The sequence below is a fragment of the Caretta caretta genome, chromosome 10 (genome assembly GCF_965140235.1).
Source record: "Caretta caretta isolate rCarCar2 chromosome 10, rCarCar1.hap1, whole genome shotgun sequence".
Classification (NCBI taxonomy): Eukaryota; Metazoa; Chordata; order Testudines; family Cheloniidae; genus Caretta; species Caretta caretta.
In genome coordinates this window covers 55,794,399-55,819,941 of record NC_134215.1, presented here as the reverse complement: position 1 = coordinate 55,819,941, position 25,543 = coordinate 55,794,399, and the positions used below count along the sequence as shown (strand labels likewise).

General features: G+C 37.8%; 1 protein-coding gene across 5 annotated transcripts in view; it reads left to right on the top strand.

The window, feature by feature from the left end:
- ENTREP2 (endosomal transmembrane epsin interactor 2) overlaps positions 1–25,543 on the top strand; it is a 385,274-nt gene that overhangs the window by 107,251 nt on the left and 252,480 nt on the right. For 3 of the 5 annotated variants that reach the window (XM_048868176.2, XM_048868175.2, XM_048868178.2), the window contains exon 2: positions 23,837–23,893. The exons of the other annotated variants lie outside the window; for them this stretch is intronic. In XM_048868176.2, coding sequence (XP_048724133.1) covers positions 23,837–23,893 — 57 coding nt within the window. The remainder of the gene's footprint in view (positions 1–23,836; positions 23,894–25,543) is intronic. 5 annotated transcript variants of the gene reach the window in all.

Sequence of the window (25,543 nt, the reverse complement as noted above, 5' to 3'; positions counted from 1 at the left end):
ATTTCTCTGTTCCTGTTTCCATGGCAATTAGGATTAGATTAGTTGTAAATTCACAGTGGATGAATGAGGGAAACCAAGCAATGATGTGGTGTTTGTTCGGTTGGGACATATTGAGCCTGATGTCTAGAAAATAACTCAGAATTGATGGTTAAATTGTTGCTTCCTTGTTTGCCGTTGTTTGAATTGTTTTTGTCTTGCATTATGCATAGTTTACCCTAGTGGGTAGGCAAAGTTGCGTTGTCAGTGTCTTTTGGATTTCACAAGTCTGGTATGTGCTTTAAATGAGGGAATAGTGCCTGTACATAGGAGCTGGAACGAGAGGTGTTGCACCCACTGGCTTAAAGTAGTAGTAACAACCCAAGTACCTGGTTTTCGCCTTCAGCACCCGCACTATAAAAATTGTTCCAGCACAACTGTGCCTGTACTCTCCTGATTCTTGAGTATAGAAGCCCCATTTCTTGTACCTAAAATGTTAATAAAATTTGTTCTGGTAACTGGTAAATCTCCTAAGAAGAGTCCTAAAACACCGATTCTGTGTATCCTGAACACGTGGTAACATTGAGTGCTATAAGGGTTGTATAGCACACTGCATAGGCTTTCACTAGGAATAACCTACATAATGAAACAATCCCAAAGTCATGCTAAGACATTTGTACTTCAACATCATGTATATATTCTCTTTGTGCACATGCATGTATATATGTATGCTGCTTGGTAGCCATCCTGATAATAACAACTTTTGATTAATAACATTTTGCTGGGAACCAATTCAGTTCCATTGACTATTATGTTAAAGAGATTCTGATACTTGCAACAGGTAGTAGGCTACTTATTAACTTTTTTTTAAGAGACGCTCTGGGGGCAGGCAGGGTTGCAGCAAGGGAAGGCACATCCGAGCGCTTCATACCCTGCAGTCCCGCAAACCTGCCTTTTACTTATTGGCAACTTTTGGGTAATAGCAACTTTTTGCTGGGAACCAAGAGGTGGCTGATAAATGCACTCCACTGTGTGTGTGTATTTTCTCTTCTCTCTGTAAGAGAGGCTTTATTAAAGGATTCTTTCACCCTTGGAAACAAGGGATTCTTTATCATTTTCCCAGGAATTTTCACCCTGGAATGAAGTGTAGCACTTGTGACAGATTCCCTTACCATCAGAGGTTCTTGCTGACCTGACCCCATATTAGCAGTAGTCAGTGACTTCTCTCCTGCAGCCAGGGGCTTAGCTGCCTGTGTTTTGCTGCACAGTAGAAGAGCAGGGGGTTCCGCAAAACAATTTTAGAACCTGACACCAGCCTGCCTCCCCATATCTCTCTATCTTCAAACCTTCCAATGTGCAACACAAGCCATTGATACATATGACAAAAATGGGAAACACCTATTTAGTTGTTCTTTTTTGTCATAATTTACAGATTATTAGGGTTATTTTAACTTTTAAACCTCCTGAGGATGTTTTCTCCATGTATCAATTAAATGAAGCAGAGAATAGAAAAATGCCATCATGTGCAGTCTATTTTAGGACACACATATTTGTGGTTTACCCTAAGCTGAGCTGAAGTCAGTAAACTGGCAGTTAACTCTACTTAAAACCAGATGACAAATTGTAGTTTAGACATCCCCTTAGACTCACGGAAGTGTGTTTGCACTAGCATCTTTCCTCCTTCACTGAGCCTGCCTCCTTCCTGAAATAAAGAAGAGGATGAGTGTTGATGAAATCTTGACTTTCCCCATCTCATTCCTGAAATGATGAATAGGAGCGATTTATACTTGCTCAACTGTGTGTCAATTCATATTATTTGAGAATAATTACTAATGACTGACAGCCTTATTTCCTTTATTTCTAGTTTATAAAGATATTGCCTTTGTTTGACATACATTTAATTCTTGTTTTATCTTAGTTCTTCTGTATAACAGTATCACAAATATACAATTAGGAAATCTGTTAAAACAATCTTTCTCTTCCCAAAAAGCATGTAAAATACTATTTGTGCAGTGTTTATTGTTTTCAAGATAGATTGATATGAATAGTGGAGATTTGGTAATCTTGCATAATCTTTTGATTATTCAAAAGAAATAACTGTCATACAGATGTTACAGCATAAAAGTTCCAACCAAAAGCATATAAATGTTCTTCCTTTTGAGACCCTTTGTATGCATGTGTAGAAAAATTTTACTTATCAAGGACTTCTTTTAAAAGCAAGAGGACAGCTACAGACAAGCTAATTAGTCAAGAGATTTCATTGCTTTTGAGGAAAAGATTGGGGTGTGCAGTCTGTAAATCTTTATAAAACACAGTGAAACTGAGTATCTTGTCCCAGACATAGCTAAATTGATTATGATAGGATTTAAAATATAGTGTATAATAATACTTTGCTCCTGCATCTGATGATTGGTGCAGTAGAGATTTTTAAAAAGCATTTTGCCACTATTTGTATAAAATATATTTAAAACGTGGTTTTAGTCTGAATAGTGAATCTGTAGAGATTCAACAGATTTGTTTCTTTTATGTACTCAGTCATATCTGTTCACTTAATTGACAAAAATAAGGTTTTTTTTACTCCTTTTAACTATGCCAAGTAAACACATCTTAACCTTAGTGAGCGAGATTCTCTTCAGTCTTTAGCATCCTCATCAGAATTGTTTTAGAAATTCCAGTCAGTTTACTCCCTGTGCAAGCCGATTTGAAGACTGTGAGCTTGGAACAGTTTCACTTGGGGAGTAATTGTAAAACGAAGAGGCTGGACAAGTTTAACTAAAGTTCTAATTCTCAGAACTATTATTGCTGTTAGTGATGCACAAGATGGAAAGAACCTAATTTGACTCAGAGTCCTTGTGTTGCAGAGCAATCAGTCAGAAGAAAAAACATCTTGTAAACATAGGCACATTTGATGCAACAATCATTGAGCGATAACAACCATGGACTCCCACAGTGTCTTTTTTTTATGTACCTACTTTTCAAAGTTGAACCATACTTAAAAAAGAGAGAAGAAAAAAATGCTTTCCATGTACACTGGTGATCTTTTTTCCCTAATTTGCTACCAAGGATTTTGAGTGATAAGGTCAGATGATTCATACACGGGTCATACAATGGAAAAACTGATCCTGGAAGCCCTCCATGCTTGAATATCTGCTGACGTCAATGGCAATTGTGTGTGTGGAGGGCTTGCAGGATTTGGCTTGCAATATTGTCTGCATCCTTTTGGCTCCCATTAGTATTCACAGACTTTCTTGCATCTGATTTTTACACTAAAGAGTGCTTTGTTTGAGTTGGTCCAGAAGATTAAAAATGAGAAGCTGAATTGAAACATCTTTAAAAAAATTAAACTTTTTAAGCTGTCAATATTTAACTGATCATGTTTATTATAAAGTAAATTAAGGATATATACAGACAATAAGGAAGGAAATGCAAAATCACCACATGATTTATGTCTAATATACATGCTCTTGGAATGTACTAAAATTAATAGAATTTACAGTGTATTAATTCCATCTTGGGAGATTAGGCCACTATTATGTGTTGGTATTATGTTCGTTTCCATATTATAGTAAATGCTACTGGATAGTAATGTATATTAGAAAGGAATGCATTTTGAACATACATTTCTTGGCATGTACAATATAAATTTATATAACCATGAAATGTGCCCACACTATGTTCTCAAGAGATTTATGAATTTATGTACTCTTTTAGATAGACGCTGTTGACTTTCATGCTTCCTTGTGTTTCTTTTAGTTTTAACAGATTCAACTTTTGGGACTCATGCATTTCAGCTTAATCAAATTTGAGCCTACGTTTTTGAAGTACTTTGTCAGTAAAAGTGTACCCTTCATATGGCATGCTCAAGATAAAAGTGTTGAATCCCCATGGTATCTTGTATGGGAGGTAGCACTGTGCGGAGCTCTGTTGGATTGGGGGGGACAGGAGAGTTTCTTTAGAAGTACACGGGCACTTAGCATTCCTGAGCTGCATGAGTTGGCCACAAGGTTTAGCGGACACTTTGATTAGTACTTTCTAGTTTCAGAATGTTTTTCTCTCCCCATTTAAAGTGTTTGAATTGCTATCATTTTTAGAGAGGTGAGCATAGCAACGATTATACTACTTTGACTTTTTTTGTATAGGAAAACAGAATTATTGTTGCAGAAAATAAATTGAGTGATGATATAATCCAGGATAGAATGACAATATATGTTTGGTAACAAATATTGCAAAAGCAAGCTAGTGTAACTGAAATGCAGCCATATATTTTACCAGAGCTTTCTTGTATTTTTTAGGTTATAATCCTGGAGGATAAATCCAGAGAAGTGAATGAATAAAATGATTATTTGTAAATGCATAGTTTAAGGTATAATTTTTATGAACTATGGCTAATCCTGCAGACACTTGTTTAGTATGGTGCTTCCTACCAAGAGCAGTTTTGCGTAAGTTACCACTGTTAGTCACACTAGTAGTTGCTAGGATCAGTGATGTCTACAGGATCAAGACATACAGTTGGACTAAAATATGCTGATATTTACAAATGAGTAATAAAAGAAGTAATACCGTCTTCCTGCTAAAGATTATGTATAAATAGGTCTCCATAAACTGTTCCCACTCTAGATTGAGATCTTTGTAATAGAATGTTGCTAAGGAATGTTGCTAGGCATTAGGCTGCGCTTGCTTAGGGTTGATTAATCAACTGCATGTAATAGTAACATTTTAAATACATTTTAAAAAACCCTTTCTGTACAAAAAAAAAAAAAGGCAACAGGTGAAAAGCAATTACTTTTCTTTGTATTTGGCTGATAACTCATTTAAGATATTAGAAAAGCCTAAATCTTTCTGAAATGCAAGATATTTTCACCATTTTTAAAATGTTGTTTTTGTTTTGGGTGTTGCTCTCCTCTATTAAACATGAATGGACTGTACTTTTATGATAAAAATATTATTGGATAGTTGGTACTAACAGATATGTGGCTGCAAAAGTGAAAGCTAATTTTAAAGTGATATAATTTCTTGCAAATGTTGAGGGCAGGCTGTTAGATTCTAGATTAGATATTACAGTAAAATCATACAAGTAATGAACAACCACAGCTGCAGTTATTTTATATATGGACACGAACGCAAAGACTTGAATAACTTATACAGCTATAGAAGCCAAATTCTGCCGTCAGATCAGTCATGAATCCAGTTATCTTCTGTGAGAATCGTAGACACACATTTGTTCGTTGAATTTGCCCTTTGTTTTTCTGTGTGTGTGTGTGTGTGTGTGTAATGTCGTTTGCCAAAAAGCTTGTACTTTCACACTGATCATCTGTTACTTAAATACACTTTTTTCAAAATAGTTTGCTGTAGCCTTTTATAAAGAAGTTTTGATTAAATCCTCCTTTAGAGGATAATGTAATGAATATTTATACTGTGGTTAATATTATTGATTGGGCTTTCCTACTCTAGTTTTACAATATTAATGCTCTCATTTTTCCTTTTGATTTACTGAGTTGCTAGGAAGTATAAAAACAATTGGTTGAAAAAATAAAATAAACTGGAGGGAGTCAATCTATTTGGAAAAATATACTAAGCTAGCATCTTTATTTTGAGGGCTCTACAAATTGTTACAATTCTCCTTTTAAAAAGAATAAATAGTTGATTATTGAAAAATAGAGAAAATATTACTATAGTTGATGTTCATGTTATTGATAGTCTTCGTCCCCTAGTCATGATTTTGTGAATTTTATTCTGGTTCCTTGAATAAATATAAAAAGTTCAGTATGCTATTAATGGCATTTGCTTCTCTTCATTTTAACTCCGGGCTAATGTACCTTAACTTTCTTACAAACTGTGTTTTCATTACTGCAATAGTTTGTACTTCTAATTTGAATGTTTGATTTAGCTTTCATTTCAAAGTTGCTTGACTCCTGTAGTCAAGAGTCCACATTTATTTGAAAGTATCAGAATAGTTCAAGATGGACAAGACCTGCTAGGCCAATTAGACCGTTCTCTAGTGGAAAGTGAAGGATATTTCTCATAAGAATGTAGCATGCTATTGAACAAAACTCTAATTTCATTTTTCACAAGAGTTAGAAGGAGTTGTGGCAAGACTATAGCAAGTACATTTAAATGATGGTGATATATTGGATAATTTCTAGGATAGGGTTCATTGCATCATAGTACAGAGACCAACTTTTTTTGGGTTACTTTTGTATAACTGTGAACAAGGAGCTTTCCCCTGCTCCTGATGGAAGGCTAGTTGTCTGCTTTTTTCTTTAGATCATGGGATTGGGTTGATCTTACATGAACATCCTAAGCAATTTTGTAAAAAGAACGGATACCATTGTTATATTTCTGACACTATTTAAACTGTGAAGTCCTGTGGGACTTTATTCTTGGTGCTCTCCTGTTTCTCTGATTTAAGGCATATAATTCTGGTTCCACTCAAAACAATAAAGAGCACCAATGGAATTGTAGAATGTTTTGGCATGTATCAAGGCACTGCTGCATCTCTCTTGAGTGACCTATTTTTTGTTCTGCCTCATAGGGTGAAAACAACAGGAGTGCCTTCTCTCGCTTCTTGCCCTCTAGATTTTTTTTTGTACTTAGCAGGATAATTCTCAACCAGTTCATTTTGTTTGTCCAAAAGATCTTGATTATGGCCAAAAAATTAGATAAAGAGTACAATCTACTAATGTCATGTCTCTGCCTTTCACTGTGAAGGCTCAAAATCATTATCTATAGTAATAGGTTTATAGATCTCAAGCTGCTCAGTGGCTCAGGAGACTAGTGGCTGCCAGTAGCAATGGCCAGTCCAGACTAGTTGCTGTCAGTAGCAATGGTCAGTGCAACTGGTGTTCTCTTCCTTCTCTGTTAGAGATGTTTACTCCCATCTTTGTTACTCTTTGAGGTGTCTTCCATCATTGCCAGGACATATGTGGAGATCCTACTGCACTACAGAGAAACCAGGTCTCAGAGGGGTTAATGAGTTTCCCAAAATAACACAGGAAGTCTGTGGTAGAGCTGGTATCTCTGTTACCAGGATATGCTTTATAGCATCTAGAGTTGCTAGAAATGACATCTGAAAAAGGGAACATATACTCCATTACTTCCCCACAGAGCACTGAACTACCATAGATCAATTTAAGAGGAAGGGAACCAAACCACCAGAGGGCTAATGATATAGAAGTTCAAGAATTTGGATTTAGTGGAAGGCTTGGCAAAAAGATGCATTGTGCCAGGCTGGGTTCAGGTATATTTCTGGAGGGGAGTGAGTTGCAGAAGTGAAAGCCTATTACTACAAACACCATGTTCCCAACAAGTTTCAAATTTTGGACAGATAGGTGAGGCATTCCAGCCCAAAGTAGGTGGTGATATGGTGGGAGATAACTAAAGACAAGACCGTTTGCAGGTTTATTGATAGCAACCAACACTTACATTAGAACAACCAAACAACATAGTACTCTATACTATGATGTAGCCCCCTCTCCTGTTCACTGGCCCAGTATGAGGTTGTTCAAGATAGGGGAAGCCTGACTTATGACTTTTTACCCAACTTTGGGAAACTGGGCCTGAGGCTCCTTTGTGTGCTGTGCTCTGCATTGTGTATCAGTATGTGTTCACCTCAGACCAGACCCACTCAGCCAAGCCACCAGGAACAAGGCTTTATTCTGTATAGAACATAGAACAGGAGGATTACAGTCCAGCAGTCTCCTCTCTGCCTGCCTGCCTGCTATGTGCTCCCAGCTCAGTCAGTGCTGAGACCTCCTGCTGGGGGAGGGGCAGAGGGTACACACTGGCAGGAAACAGGAAGTTGTCCGAACATGCCACAGTTTGTAGTCCACAACTTGTAGTTCACAGGGCTGCTGTTGAAGCACACTGGACCTTGGGCTACACTGAGATAGGCGCATAGGTGTAAAATGTTCTTGGCCCACCCAACTCAAAAGGATGTGAAGACTTTGTGTTCTGGTTCTTAAAAACCATCTGCAAAATCGGACTATCCCTTGCCTCTTGGAAATAATAATTTTCTAGGGCAGCGTTTTGAACCTTTCTCTCAGAGCGGTTAAATTCTGTTTAAGCTGCCTTCAGTGTCCTTGGGTTCTCTTTCCCTTAAAATGCTAACCTGTCAGGAGGTTTCTCTTCAGTTACCATTGTTCCTCTAAGATGAACCAGTTAATGCTGATTCTGTTCTGTCAGCCTCTTAAACAATATTTCACAAAGATAAGAGAGTTTAGATCACAGTCCCTTGATTTGTTTCTAAATGTATTTACTGATTTCCATCTCATCCAAGAGATTGTTCTCCCCTGCTTTTGTTCCTTCCCCCCCAAAGATGTGCAGATAAAGCGTAATTGTTTAGATTTTACAAAGGGTGGCTATGTTGTTTTATCTCAAGAGAACCATGAGTTTTGTATTGGCAAACAGCTATTTACCCAGTTCAAGCCAGAAAAATATTTTGAAGGAATACTGCCAGGTCAAACTTGGCTTCTAATTAAGGTTTCAAGACCAATTTAAAAGAGAGCTTCCAATTATTTTCCAGAGTCCAATATTTTATCCAGAGACTCCTGTAGCATTTTGCAGTGCAAACCCTGTAGTATAGTGAAATTGACTAGACGCTGATTAATCTATTTTCATTGGTGGACAGTGAAAGAAATGCTCAAAGTGACAAACAACACAGTGACAAATAAATTAAACATTTATAATCCCTTCAGTTTTAAGCAACTAAAGTGGTCTTAGTGAGAAAAGAGAAGAAATTTGTTTTGTTTGTTGTTAAATAATATTTTTAACCTGACAGTGCCTCTAAAAAAACCACCTTGCTTTCTGAAGAAAACATACCAAAGAAAATGATATATTTTAAAGATTTATACCTGTATAATAAGACTCCAAAATTAAGACAGCAAAATTAAGACCTGTAATTCACAACTGATTGTAGTAAAGTGGAGATTATAATTTAGACAGTACTCTGGCATTTTTATCTGTATATATCCTGTAATCAAGCTATAAGCATTTACGGTGCTTTTCTTAATGTAAGCTTATAAAGGTTTAAATGCTCTCCCAGGCACCTGAGATAAAAATCATGGTGGTGTTTTTAATTTGAGGCTGTCTTGTCAGAAGTGCATTTTCAATCTTATTAAAAATTTTTATTGCCATTTTTAGTAATGTTTCTGGCATTCTGTTTTTAGTCAGGATGAGGAGACTTTGGTCCAAACTCGGGATTTCTGCTGGAGTTGGTAGTTGTAACTACTGCTCTTTAATAAGAGGTGTTCCTGTTTCAATAGTTGTTTACATATTTGATTAATCTTAGCAGCAGAAGTTATAATCTGGTCAAAATGGTTCATCATATCGCTTAAAGTCTGGCTAGACAGCGCTGATTGCTGGTTTGTCACTTTGGTAGATTTTACAATTTTTATAGACTTACTATAAGGCATAAAGCAAAGTACTGAACAGAAGTGATTTGCTGGTGCCAAATATTCTTGAGGAATCTTTATGCTCAATTTCAATGGAGACTACTGAAAAATTGTTCTGCTTTGACTTCCTGTTTTGTTGTTGGGCCTTGTACATTAGGCTTTTTGCCTGTTGCATTCTCTATCCATTAATGGATTTAAAGTGCAGAACCCCTTGTAGTTTTTGAATTTCAATTAAGATCCTATATATTTAGTTGTGCTTTCAGTTAGTTGGCTATGTTGCTACCTGTTGTTTTTTATTGCTTTGAAATAAATATTGAAATATTTATAAATATAAATATTTGAAATATTGCTCTGGGTGCATGCACTAATGACATAAGGGTACCTATTGTACTGTAAAATTAAATGATTGATTGTTGCTGCTTCATAAATTATACAGGCCGATGTTTGTCTACTTGGCCATACTTTAAATACCTAAAGTGAGAGGATAGCACAATAGTTTAAATATAATCTCTTTATTTAAAGCCATTTGGTTTTCTATTTTATTTATTGCTAATACTGAGCAAAAGTTTTCCCTATGATCATTGTGCATTTGGGCTTGATTCAACCCTGCATTACTTAGTTGGATTCTTGCAGCAAAAGAATTTGGCCCTCTGAGTATGAGTTCAGAAATTGACAGTCTCTCTCTCAAAACGATGTAGTTTGAAAATATGCATACTCTTATATATTTTGGTTGGAAATAAATGCAGTAATATACAATGTGTCATGCTAGTGATGGTGTTTATATCGCAGGATAAATAGTAATGCTAATTATAAATGTTTATGCTTTACTAAGTATGTTTAAAATCCTAGAATGGGGTGAGTTTCTGCAATTAACTATACTTTAAAACAGTGTATACTGATGATTCTAACGTTAACTGAATCTGTCACATATAGGTTTACTCTCAGGCTTTTAGAAGCTGAGAAATTAGGGAACTGTCAAATGTGCAGAAAAGAAGCAGATCATCTCAGTATATAACGTTGGAAACTAGGGATATGAGTAGGTAGCGGAATCTGTCAAGGGCTTTCTTGTGTATGGGGCTTCTTGTCACTAATATACTGTTTATAACAATCAGATACATGGAATTATCCACACTTGTATCGATATAAATGTTCAATTTGTATACCACACAAGTTCAGCTCATATTATAATTCCAGTAGTTTTAAGACCATACAGTTCTGTAAATTAGTTTGCATAATTATATTTTGATAGCTTTTTCATTGCATTTAATTGAATTAATGTTCTGTATCAACAAGTACATTATTTTTATTATTCAAAGAGGAAATTTACAAAAAAAAAAAGGATCAGAAAATGTGTTCTGTTTAGAATGCATTATGTAGAAAGTTTGGGGGGAAAAAGCTGTCTATTGTCAAATTTGAAACCCTAAATCACCTGATCTGCTCCATATCCTAAACGTAACATTTTGAATTTGTAGAGACCACTTAATTTGATTGACTGCAGAGAACTGCAAATCTTAAAAGGATACTGTCAATGGCCTTTTTAAAAAATAATTTCTCCTTGTGGTTGTTCCCCATTGTCTGCAGTTCCTTGACTTGAAAATAAATTTACCTTCTACTGATTTTGTCTTGCTTCAGTATGCAAGCATTAAAGTAAATTTCTCCTGTCCATGCATGAGCACAACTTGCACTAATGATGATGGGTATTTCATATGCACACTGAGAGGCATTTGTAGTCAGTGTACGTTGCTGTATTTCTAATGCAGAAGAAGCTAGTATGGATGTCGTCTGTTAGTTTTCTGTCTGTGAATCAGCACCATTACTGCAGACCATCATTTCAGTCTGCAGAATGTGCTGCTGGGGGAAGAGTGTTTTGTTAAAGGAAACTCTCAAACTCTGTGTTGATATTTTATATCAAAATAAGAGCTTGAAATTTTTTTGAATGATGGAATAATTGATTTTTTAAAATGTGGAAAATAGAGGGCATTTCCCTCACATTCTTATGGTTTGAAGGCAGGCCTAATGAGTTGCTGGTGTCCCTTTTTTAGTAAATATTCATGGTTTTACATGTTAAATACAACGAGAGAAACAAATATGGAAAATTACTGCAGCGTATATTAGGTGCATTTACAAATTGCTGATTCTTAATAGTTAATGTCTTTATAGTACATAGAGCTCCAGATCATGGTCCCATGTTGGAACCCTGTGGTGGGTGGGAGAGGGGTCGAGTGTGTGTGAGAGAGGGGTGGGGGAGGAATTATGTAAGAGTCAGGAAACAAATCCTCTCAACCCATTTTACAGAACATAGATGAAGCCGGTACTACAATTTATAGGCTCCCTATGTTCCCGTCTGCCAGGATTTTGGCCCACATATCCACATAATGGCATAATAAGCACTTTAGCTTATGGGTCCCACAGGTTTTATCCCTCACCTACTCTACTTTCTGCTGCTGCAGAGACCTGCTATGGAGCACCCTCCCTTTCCATGGTTTGCATGATCTAGACATGAGAACATCAGAGGTTTTCCTGCATTTACATCTTTTCATTCTTCTGGATGGGGAGACAAGACTTGGACAATAATGAGCAGAGCCTTTTCAAATATTCTATAACATGCAATATGAAATAGGGCCATATCTTTATGTAGGCCAAACTCCCATTGACATCAGGATTCAGTTTCCAACCTCTTGTTCAAAATGTATATGAATTTACAGGGAAGGTTTGTGAAGAGCCAAGGGATACTTTGTCTTCAGTATGCTGAGGACACATAACTGTGTCTGAATCTTAACTAGTCCCACTGATGGGGGGAGGGATAGCTCAGTGGTTTGAGCATTGGCCTGCTAAACCCAGGGTTGTGAGTTCAATCCTTGAGGGGGCCATTTAGGTATCTGGGGCAAAAATTGGGGATTGGTCCTGCTTTGAGCAGGGGGTTGGACTAGATGATCTCCTGAGGTCCCTTCCAACCCTGATATTCTATCATTCTGTGATGTGAGGAGTTGGATGACTAGGGGGTCTACTGGTAATTGGAGGCTGGGTGACAGCTATCTGGCTGAAGCTCAATCCAGATAAGACACAGCAGTAAAGTTACTAGTTTGATGAAAATATGCAGGAAGAATTAGCAATTCTGTTTGAAGTAGTATGGCTGCCATTTGTAAAAGAGGCTTGTAATTTGTGGTCTGGTTGGATTGAGGCTTGGTGTTAGGTGACAAAATAGCATCCATGGCTAGAAGCCCCTTTCCAAAGTTTGTTTGGTTAGGCAAACACACTCGTTCCTTATAGGTACAAGGATCTTACTATATTTGTCCATGCCTTTGTCACATGGAGATTAGACTATTGTAGTGGGCTCTAAGTGGGATTGAATATATGTTCCCTGATGTGGGTTTCCTTCCAGGAGGAATTCAAGGTGTTGGTTTTGAGCCCTAGTCTGGCCCCAAAGCACCTATATGAGGATCTGAGCCAACTCACATTGAAGTGAATGGGAACCTGATCTAGTTCTGGTTCTGAGAGACTGCATCTGTCCCTATGCCATACTACCACAGTTGCAATTCGTAGAAGTGATAACACCAGAGTTCTCTTAACTCTGGCATATTTCCTTGCTTTCTCTTGCACCGTTAGCCTTTGAGACATGCTGTAAAGCCTGTTTGTTCTCTAAGGCTTTTGAAGAAAATGGTTGACATTGAAGGGATGGTCATGTGATCATGGAATAATAGAAGTTTAGGACTGGAAGGGACCTTGAGAGTCCCCTGCACTCAAGGCAGCACTAAGTATTATCTAGAGCAGTGCCTCTCAACCTTTACAGACTATTGTACCCCTTTCAGGAGTCTGATTTGTCTCGCATACCCACAAGTTTCCCCTCACTTAAAAACAACCTGCTTACAAAATAAGACGTAAAAATAAAAAAGGGTCACAGGACACTAATACTGAAAAACTGCTTACTTTCTCATTTTTACCATAAAATTATAAAATAAATCAATTGGGATATAAATATTGTACTTACATTTCAGTGGATAGTATATAGAGTAGTATAAACAAGTCATTGTCTCTCTGACATTTTAGTTTGTACTGACTTCACTAGTGCTTTTTATGTAGCCTGTTGTAAAACTGGGCAGATATCTAGATGTCCCTCCTGGGAGACCTCTGCATACCCACAGGGGGACATGTGCTCCTGCTTGAGCATCACTGATAGACCATCCCTGACAGGTGTTTGTCTAACCTGCTCTTAAAAATCTCCAATGACAGAGATACCACCATCTCCCCAGGCAATTTATTCTAGCGTTTAGCTGCCCTGACAGGAAGTTTTTCCTAATGTCCAACCTAAACCTCCCTTGCTGCAATTTAAGCCCGTTGCTTCTTGTCCTATCCTCAGAGGTTGAGAAAAACACATTTTCTCCTTCCTCCTTGTAACAACCTTTTATGTACTTGAAAACTGTTATCGTGTCCCCCCTCAGTCTCCTCTTTTCCAGACTAAACAAACCTAATTTTTTCAATCTTCCCTCATAGGTCATGTTTTCTAAACCTTTCATCATTTTTGTCGCTCTTCTCTGGATTCTCTCCAATTTGTCCACATCCTTCCTGAAATGTGGCACCCAGAACTGAATACAATACTCCAGTTGAGGCCTAATCAGTGCGGAGTAGAGGGGAAGAATTAATTCTCATGTCTTGTTTACAACACTCCTGCTAATACATCCCAGAATCATGTTTGTTTTTTGCAACAGTATTACACTGTTGACTCATATTTAGCTTGTGGTCCACTATGATCCCCAGGTCCTTTTCTGCAGTACTTCTTCCTAGGCAGTCATTTCCCATTTTCTGTGTGTGCAACTGATTGTTCCTTCTTAAGTGGAGTACTTTGCATTTGTCCTTATTGAATATCATCCTATTTACTTCAGACCATTTTTCCAGTTTGTTCAGATCATTTTGAATTTTAATCCTACCCTCTAAAGCAGTGGTTCTCAAAGCTGGTCTGCCGTTTGTTCAGGGAAAGCCCCTGGCAGGCTGGACTGGTTTGTTTATCTGTGGCGCAGGCCAAGGGACGTGCTGGCTGCCCTTCCCGCAGCCCGCATTGGCCTGGAGCAGCGAACCATGGCCTGTGGGAGCTGCGATCGGCCGAACATGTGGACGCAGCAGGTAAACAAACCGGTCCAGCCCGCCAGGGGCTTTCCCTGAACAAGCGGCGGACCGGCTTTGAGAACCACTGCTCTAAAGCACGTGCAACCCCTCAAGCTTGGTATTATCCACAAACTTTATAAGTGTACTCTCTACGCCATTATCTAAATCATTGATAAAGATATTGAACAGAGATGGACCCAGAATTGATCCCTGTGGGACCCTTCCAGTTGGACTGTGAACAACTGATAACTATTGATAACTACTCTCTGGGAATGATTTTCCAGCCAGTTATGCACCAACCTTCTAGAAGCTCAATCTAGGTTGTATTTCCTTAGTTTATTTATGAGAAGGTCAAGCAAGACAGTATTATTAAATAAGACAGGTTTATTAAAGTCAAGATATATCACATCTACCACTTCCTCCCTATTCACAGGGCTTGTTATCCTGTCAAAGAAAGCTGTTGGTTTGACATGATTTGTTCTTGACAAAATAATTTCTTATTATTACTTATTTCCTTACTATGTTCTAAGTGTTTGCAAATTGATTGCTTAATTATTTGCTCAATTATGTTTTCAGGTATTGAAGTTACACTGACTGGTCTGGAATTCCCCAGATTGTCCGTATTCTCTTTTCTATAAATTGGCACTATATTTACCTTTTTCCAGTCCTTTGCACCCTTTGGGACATGCAAGTCTGTTTGTTCTCTAGGGCATTTGAAGAAAATGGGAGACTGCTATGTCTACACTGCGGTTGTGCTCCTGCAGCTACACCATTGTAAGCTGTGTAGCTGCTCTTTTTTCTCTCCCGGTGACAAAATAAAACCACCTCCAATGACGGGTGGTAGCTTCATCACCAGGAGCATGGCTCCCACCAACGAAGTGCTGTTCACACCAGCACTTTTCGTCGCTAAAACTTTTGTCGTTCAGGATGGTTTACACACCCATGAGCAACAAAGGTTTTAACCACAAAAGTGCCATTGTAGACATAGCGGTTGAAAGGATGGTCATGTGAGGTTATCCTCCCTCTTTTGGGGGGGGTGAATTTTAAAGTTTTTTATGGAAAGAGACGTCAATCTGAGATTTTGTAATAATGTTGACTGAATCATGGCATGGCACCCATAGCATAGGATGGTGGTCATTAGCTGTTGAATAAACTGAAATAAATCTTTTTTCAAAGGGAGTCAAGCAGGCCAGAGCAGGGTTAGCTATGGGCATTTTAAAGTGTGATTTGTTGAATTCCTGATCAGGAGTAAAGTGGCTTGTGACTAGCATTAGTTTCGCATTGCAGCATATCAGTACCTCCTGTCCAGCTGTGTGAGAGGAAGAGTTTTCCTGTCCATAAACTGTGTCCCCTGGTTTTAGCCACATCTCTCTTTAATATCTCTCGAAAGGAGGACTGCTAGTAACCCATATATTTAGTTGCCTAACACTTTGAAGAGAGAAAAATTTTGGCAGCTTGCTAATGTCACTGACTGTTCTAGTATCAGGGGGTAGCCGTGTTAGTCTGTATCCACAGAAACAGTGAGGAGTCCGGTGGCACCTTAAAATTAACAGATATTTGGGCATAAGCTTTCGTGGGTAAAAAACCCACTTTTTAAGGTACCTTTAAGGTACCATAGTCTTTAAGGTACCACTGGACTCCTCACTGACTGTTCTTAAAGCCCAGCCTGCACTACCATCAAGTATCAGTAATTTCAGGAGGCATTATGTTGGGAATGCCTGGGAGCTGCCAGAGTAGCTGTAGTGGGAAGAGGTCCCTTGACAACGTGCTTGCCCCCTCCTCAAATCCCAGTTTCTCATTTCTGCCTGGGGACATCAGCTCCCCCATCTCTTGAGAGGGCTGAGAAAGAACCAAGCCAGGCTCCCCCAAAACCCCTCTCCCCAACACACAGCCTTAGTGTCCAATCCTTGTTGGCATAACATGGGCCAGGAGGCCCCCCAACTTCTGGAAGATGACGGTAATCAGGGAGAGAGCCCAGTTAAGGCTTCCACTAAAACCTAATGCACTCAGCTCAAGGTACTGGAACTTCCCACCTCTCATGGTAGGGAAGAGAATGAGCTGGATTGGGCTCCCCCATGACCACCCTTTGTATGCAACAGATGCCACTGCAGTCCTTCTCCCAACTCTGGGATCCATTTTCTCCTGTGCTAGTTAATATAGTTAGTTCTGTAGCTCATGTGTTAGAAATCTGTGCTGTGGTGCTTGAGGTTCAGAGTTCAAACCCTGTTGATGCTGTATGATGAGGGAATTTGTTACAATTGTACAAAATGGAAATTGTTTTGTCCCTTTAAAAATAGCTAGGAAATAACACGCGCAAACTATAAAATTGAACGTTATTTAGGTTATAAAGTCAAGCACTAGAAAATAACAAAATGCTGGAATTATGTTTGTCCACACAACTTTAATTCTCCCCCTTTCTGCAGACGTATGACCTTAATTACATGAGCGCAAACTATTTTTTCCACTTGATCCTTGTCTCATTCAGGGCTCAGGCTAAACTCACATGAAGGATGAATTAAGGTTGCATGAGCAATTGAAAATCACATATTTCCTCACTTTCAAATGCTAGAGTTTTTGTATATATAATATTTAACCTGTTTATTTCTATTTACTTTGTCCAAAATGGATTTGGTATTCATATAACATGAAAATGAAAGAAAATACTAAAGACAGAAGATGCTGAACAGCAGTATTTTACAATGCTTGCTCCTGAAAAACTGGGTGTAAGGAAGAGAGGGGGAAAAATTACTTTCTATTTGAAGTCTGTTACTTCCTTAATGAAATCCAGTGAGTTATCCATAATATGCTCTCTGGAGTCTACTTTTATAACTAAATGGTTATGATCACTATGGCTTAAAGTGCTGATGGCTCTTGCCATTGGAGGTAACTTTTCACATAGTCTCTGTTTACATAGTAAAGAATGCACATAAGTAATGACCCAAATTTACCCTTGATGTTACTTCAGTGAAGTCAGTGATTAAATAGATTTAGAGTTTTGTGGAGTAAAAAAAATGAGAAATAATCTGTAATTATCAGAATTACAGTTGCTGCTTGTGAACTGTACAATGGTAACATTAAAGACTTAGCTCACGAAAGCTCATGCTCAAATAAATTGGTTACCAGCAGGACAGTGGGGTGGGAGGGGGTATTGTTTCATGGTCTCTGTGTGTATATAATGTCTACTGCAGTTTCCACGGTATGCATCCGATGAAGTGAGCTGTAGCTCATGAAAGCTCATGCTCAAATAAATTGGTTAGTCTCTAAGGTGCCACAAGTACTCCTTTTCTTTTTGCAAAGACAGACTAACACAGCTGTTACTCTGAAACCTGTCATTAAAGACATTGTTGTAGCATAAAGTATCGGTGGAGGGGACTTTTTATAACAGGCTAGATTGTGCTTGGCCCTTACGTCGTGCACAAACAGGGAGGGTGGAAGGAAATTCCCATTCAGACATACCTTGCAGGCCTATGTAAAGGCCAGGCACAACTGCAGTTCAGAAAACCAGAAGAACTGCTCCCTTCCTCTTTCTGCAATGCCCTAAATGTGGCAGGTAGGTGCTGACTTGCAGAGTGGGAAGTATATGGTAAATAGAAATAAAGCAGAGAATTGTTGAAGACAATTAAACATTGTACAAATGAATTTCTACTCATAGGAATTACAATATAACAAATCACCTTTTGAAATTACTCACTTGTATTAGGTTTGAGAAATAGTGGTTTTGTGTGTGTGTTTTATACCAATACTTACCTTGTTATTTTTCCTAAGGTTTTTTTTAATTACCTTACTGTTTCAGTCAGCCCATTTGTTTTATTGAGAGCGTGTTGCTGTCTAACCTGAAATTGAATTTGCTAATCCTGTCATTTTACCTTCCTGAGTGCAGTTCTGCATTACAGGATTATCAATCCAGGGACACTTATCATAATAGTAATAATAGGCTATCCTAGCTATGTGAACAAATTTAATTAACTGCAAAAAAAAATTCCTTTTCTCTGCCTTTGCCAACTTTCAGAAAAATGTAGTACTATAGTAAAATTCCAGTAATAAGAGACGTCTAGCATATATGACATGGGAAACATTGTAGAATCCAAGCTACACACAACAATGCTTGATATTATCTGCATATTGGCTTTAGTGTCAGAATCCATAAGCTGATTTCAATTTACTTTTTAGTATGCTTTCATGGGTTTTCCCCTGTGTATGTATTTTCCTCTGATGCTAACACTGAAGTCTCACAATGAAAAATATCTTAAAATTTATGCATTTACAGGTTCTAATGGAAATTCAAAAAAGATGTCTTTTCCAGTGTGCACTTTTCTTGAATACAATTTTCAGCAAACTTAAATGCCATCAAATCTAGTTATTGCTAAAATGTATTGCTCCAGACTATGAAATTAATGTTTTGTATTGTAAAAAACACACTAAAACACCTGACTTCAGTGAGCTCATAGAGCAGATACAAATATTTTTCATGTCATAATTCTGCAGCATTATTTGTTAAGTAGCAAGTCCATCAGCCATACATTTATAGTAGGAGCTTATCTGGTGCTTGTTGATATAAAAATTGGGTTTCAATCACAGATAGGATGAGCAAGTTGTATTATATTTTAATGTATTTATTATAAGTTTTAAACCTAAATTTCTGGACCAAATTTTGTTTTCATATATAAGCATTCAGTTCCCACTGACTAAGTGTTGCTGTATTTGCATGTCTGAGGGTTGAATTTGGACTAAAATAAACTTTAATTTATTTAGATTTCTTGATATGCCTATCTTTATCTCTATATGCTTTATGATAATTGAAAAATGCAATACAAAATTACCATCCACTAATACATATTGAATTGCCTATGTAGTATAACAAAATTAACCAATGTTAATAACTCTGTGTATGGCTACTTATATCTCTCAAACCACTTCTTCCTCAAATGCCTGACAGGGAGAATACTGTATCCTTAGGACACCACTGGAATTAGTCAATTCAGTCCAGATCTCAAGGATTTTATCCCCAAAGTTCTATGTGGAGTAACAGGGAGGAGGCTTATGTGTTGGGAGAAGTGGATATAAATGAGGAGATGTAATGCGGAGAGGAAGAAATCACGGTTTTATGTTGCAAGGGTTGGATGAAACTTTAACTTAGAGTTGTTGTTTTGCTTCTTTGTTTTAGTTTTTATTTCAGGGGTGTGTGTGTAGGGGGGTGTGGGTCGCCTGGTTGTGTGTGTTCAGTTGAGCAATCTTAACTGTTTTTAGTTAGTTGGGTTGGTTTTTTGTTTGTTTGGAGAAATGAATAGAATGAAATCCTAACCCTGTTGAAGTCAATGGAAGTTTTGCCGTTGACTTCAGTGAGGTCAGAATTTCACCCATTATTATATATAATTACATTTTTAAAAAAGTTTAAAAGGACACTTAGTTCACAAGGTCAACCTGTCAAAAGTTAGGAAATGCCAAATGTAGGTTACCCAGGCTGCCTCCTAGTGTGTATGCATTCTGATAGTCTTTAATTATATCGTTTTCTAGCTCTTAATCTTAAACAGTTGAATTCATGAAAAGAACAGGAGTACTAGTGGCACCTTAGAGACTAACAAATTTATTTGAGCATAAGCTTTCGTGGGCTAAAACCCACTTCATTGGATGCATTCAGTGGAAAATACGGTGGCGAGATTTATATACATAGAGAACATGAAACAATGGGTGTTACCATACACACTGTAACGAGAGTGATCACTTAAAGTGAGCTATTACCAGCAGGAGAGCGGGGGAGAGGGGGAATCTTTTGTAGTGATAATCAAGGTGGGCCATTTCCAGCAGTTGACAAGAACGTCTGAGGAACAGCGGGGATGGGGTGGGAAAATAAACATGGGGAAACAGTTTTACTTTGTGTAATGACCCATCCACTCCCAGTCTCTATTCAAGCCTAAGTTAATTGTGTCCAGTTCGCAAATTAATTCCAATTTAGCAGTCTCTCGTTGGAGTCTGTTTTTGAAGTTTTTTTGTTGAAGATGTGTGGATGGGTCATTGCACAAAGTAAAACTATTTCCCCATGTTCTCCCCCCCCCCCCCCACGGTTCCTCAGACGTTCTTGTCAAATGCTGGAAATGGCGCACCTTGATTATCACTACAAAAGGTTCCGCTCCCTCCCCCGCCCCCTGCTCTCCTGCTGGTAATAGCTCACCTTAAGTGATCACTCTGGTTACAGTGGGCATGGTAACACCCATTGTTTCATGTTCTCTATGTATATAAATCTCCCCACTGTATTTTCCACTGAATGCATCCGATGAAGTGAGCTGTAGCTCATGAAAGCTTATATGCTCAAATAAATTTGTTAGTCTCTAAGCTGCCACAAGTACTCCTTTTCTTTTTGCAATTACAGACTAACACGGCTGCTACTCTGAAACCAGTTGAATTCATTGTAATTCTCACCTGTGTCTGAAGCCTGAGGGATATGGAGAGCTAGACCCAATAAAATACTTTAAAACTATTTTAAACAAGTTTTTGGGTTTTATTTTTTTGTTTTTGTAATATGTAGTATTTACATATGCATGATGGTGAGGTGTGACTAATGCAGCTGTCTCAAACTCATGTGAAATCATCATCCTTATACCACATATTCTTTCTCTATCAGCATGCATTACTTTTTGATTACTCCCTTGTCTTTTTCTACCTGTTCCTGTTTGGTTTTTAACTGGTTTTTAATTTGAACCAAATATCTCTCTCTCATTTACACATACATACACACACTCTCTTCTTTCATCTCTCCCTCTCCCCTTGGCCAATTTTTTTATTTAGTCCTCAGCTTCCTTTTACATGGCAGAAGTTATAAAGCATAGCGCAAGTAATCCTAAAGAGTCCAAAGCATATTAATTCTGGTAGTGTCAGTGAACTACTGAATATTACATGATGTCATTGCTCTATATCAGCAGGGTGCTCCAGCTATGTAAGATGTCCCCTTTTGAGGCTCCTGGGGGATTTGCCATCCATGGGAGAATGGTCCTGAGGCAGCTGCCATAAGGGTACTGTGGAGGAGCTAGAAGTCACTGGGCCTTTGTGCACTGTATCAGCCCTCCTGGCTAGATGGTCTTTGGGCATGTCTACACTTACCTCCGGAGCAATTGATCCAGCGAGGGTCAATTTATTGTGTCTAGTGAAGATGCGATAAATCAACTGCCAAGCGCGCTCCCGTTGACTCTGGTACTTCACTGGAGCGAGAAGGGTAGGCGGAGTCGCCAGGGGAGCGTCAGCAGTCGACCTACTGCAATGAAGACACCGCAGTAAGTAGCTCTAAGTATGTCGACTTCAGCTACGCTATTTTCGTAGTTGAAGTTGCGTAACTTAGACCGACTTAGCTTGCCCCCACCCCCTAGTGTAGACCAGGCCTAAGGAGAGGTGAGAGGGCAGAGCATAGAGCATTCAGTGCCTGCTCTCGCCGTGTCTGCTGCTGCTATGCTGTTCCTACCGGGATAGTGACTTCTTTCTGTGTCCCGTTTTTCCCTGCTATAAAAGGATTACAACATTGTAAATGAGAGTATAATTGAGCCTTCACCATTTTTATTACTATAGATTTTGTGTGAGAAGGAAAGCACATGCTTAACTCTCAGAGCCCAGTTTGGTTTGCATGGATGAATCTTGGTGTGGGTACCACACTTCTACTTGGAAACTAAGCAGTCCATATTTGAGTAAAACTCTCAATGATTCAGTTTTGCTGGAGCAAGAGCTGTAAAATTTGGCCCATCTGAGTATTTCCAAATTCTGATGATATGCTCTATAAAACATGTCGCTCAGTTATGTGATGAAGGCTCCCTGCATAACCCTTAGATGGTCACTCATCTGTCATATCACTGCCTAAGATCTGTCAATCGCCTGAATAATTTAGAAGATATCCTGTAGAACACATTTTTTCCTGTTGCAACAAAAGTCTTTCATAATTACAAATAAGTAATGGCATAATATTGCACATTAAGACAAGGGTGTGTGTGTGTGTGTGTGTATTTGAAGTGGTATGGCTGGCTACACATTATGAGCTATTAGACATTTTAGATTGCAGAGATAGAGGTTTTTGACGGGCACTAATGCACATAGCAAATAAATGGTAGGAAAAGTTAGGTTTTATTTTTACAATATGTTTGTGCGAATTTTCACCAACTGTTTATCTATTAAATTGCAATGGAGGACCATGCATAACCATTCTGGTAGTGCAAAAAATCTCTCTGAAAGTTTTCTTTCAGTTAATGTTGTTACAGAAAATATTAACTAAAATAAACCATACAGCACATCAGGTCGTGTGACTTACTAGTGAATGGTGAAAATGGGTCTGAGACTTATTCTGAACTTTTAGAACCATTTTGATCTGGAAATCAGATTGAAATCTCTATAGAAACCTGGGTGGGGTAGGGGGAGAGAGGCTGAGAGATTTACAGTACCATGTGTTTTCATCCATGTTGAAAATAGAATGAGATTTCATAGATTCCAAGGCCAAAAGGGACTATTATGATCATCTAGTCTGACCTCCTGTACAACACAGGCCATAGAACTTCAACCAAAATAATTCTTAGAGCGTATCTTTTAGAAAACATTAAATATTGATTTCAAAATTGTCAGTGATGGCAAATCCACCATTACCCTTGACAAATTGTTCCAAAGGTTAATTACTCTCACTGGTTTAAAAAAATAAAAAAAATTACCTCTTATTTCCAGTCTGAATTTGTCTAGCTTTAACTTCCAGCCACTGCATTGTGTTAAACCGTTTGCTGCTAAGTTGAAGAGCTCATTATTAAATATCTGTTCCCATATAGCTACTTAGAGACTGTAATCAAATAAACCCTTAACCTTCTCTTTGCTAAGCTAAATAGATTGAACTTTTTGAGACTATCACTGTAAGAAATGTTTTCTAATCCTTTAATCATTCTCATGGCTCTTCTCTGAACCCTCTCCAATTTATCAACATCATTCCTGAATTGTTAGCCCCAAAACTGGATACAGTATTCCAGCAGCAGTCACGCCAGTGCCAAATACAGAGATAAAATAACCTCCTACTCGAGATTCCCTTGTCTATGCATCCTAAGATCACATTAGTTCCTTTGGCCATAGCATCCGCCTGGGAGCTCACCTTCAGCTGATTATTCACTATGACCCCCAAATATTTTTCAGAGTCACTGCTTCCCAGTGTAGAGTCCCCATCCTGTAAGTATGGCCTACATTATTTGTTTCAATGGCCTATCTTGTACTATTTACTTTCTAGTCCCAGCACTTTTGGAAACCAATCACTTGTCTTACAGTTTGTTTGTGTATTGTTCTTTTTCTTAAAAGATACTGTTACTTTTTTTAGGTGTTAGTATAAAATCTGTGTCTCTTTGCTGACCCTTTTCACGTGATTTCAGGTGCTGTTGTCAGGATTGATTGGCGTTGTCTCATGGAAAAGGCCTCTCTCACTTGTGGTAAGTGATATTGCTTTCTTAGTCATGTCAGGCAGTTCCTTGACCTGCAATGGATGTTAAACATTTGAAACTAACATACTTAAGAACTGTGTACATCTCATTGCTTTTCTCCTTAGGCATTTGTGTAACTAGTTTCAGTAGCTTTGTGTTGTGGGTTTGAACCCATTGAATTTTCACTTTGAGTTTGGGGTCCAGTTTTGCTCAAATCTCAAAGTAAAACTGAGTCAAAACCTCCACCAGGTTTTTTTACATCAGGCAAGTTGCACATTTCACATTCAATGCAAACCAAAAACCCAATTTAGATTTGCTCAAAATTTTAGTGAAATTTAATTTGCAACTTATCTTGAGCCCAGTAGGCGTCAACTACTTTACAATTTTGTTTTGAACATTCACACAGGTCTCGTGTGGTATCCTCAGAAATTGTTATTTCTGTGTAGAATAATAAATGTTTGGGGCACACAGAGAAATTTTTACATCAGAACATTAATGAACTTGTAACTTTCAAGCTATATCCCCACCAATATCCCCAGAATATTACAAATTCTCGTAGAAGAAGACTTAAAAGGCACACTAAAAAGATACCTTTCAGCTATTTTATTGGTTTGTCTGGTCTAGTTAATGTCCCCAATAAGTAAAATAATGTCTTGCTAGTATTATTTTAAAAGAGGCTTTGTTATACCACATGCTAATTATGAATTGAATGGTTCTCATTACATATATTCATTAAAGAACCAATAAAGAGATGTGGGACTGTTTTCATCTTTAACACATTTACTATAGAATCATGGACTTTAGTAAAAAGGACCATGTTGCATACCTCTCCTTGGTTATGACCTAAAATTACATTAATCATAAAAGTTGCTGTTATTAACTAAAGAAAATAAGTGTTTTGAACATATTCTTTTTGGAAATTTATTTCCATTTAACTGATAAACATTATGTATTATTTGTCATCGTGTTAAAGCATGGTACAGGGAACCAATGAAGCTTTCTCATGTTCAAACAGGATATATCCAACCAATATTGAATAGTATTCATTTTTTATCCTTTAGATAATAATTCAGCAAGCCGAGTTTGCTGATGAGTTTAAAAAACATTTAGTAGTCCTCACTTTAATCCAAAATGGATAGTAGCCTCGGCTGAATAATTTATCATATTTCAACTTGTCAAGCAGACGATTGAGTATGAATGAATATCTAGAATATAGATATTCTCTCAACAAAAAGAGCTACCAAAATGTTTTATGGAGCCTATCCATTAATTGGATATACTTAGGGACATTCACTTAGGAAAAAAGGATTTATTTGCCAAGAGCAAATTAAAGCAAAACCTTGAACACTTTTGACTTTAGGCTACAACACTTTAGACAGAAACCAAATGTGCTTCTAGTCCTGTGTTGTACATTAAAATTTCCTAACATAACATATATAATGTGAATATTGTATTGAAATCCGAGCACTTGAAACAAAGGAGCTGTGTTGGGGGTTCTGTTTGTTTGTGACAGCAAAGGGAAAAAACACGTTTTATTGACAGTAATATAGCCATTAACAAACCTGTGATTTGTTGATAAGTCAGATTATTTTATTACTTTTTCCTTATGCTTGCAAAGGATTGAGATGGTGTTGATATTACTGAATTGAATGATTTTGC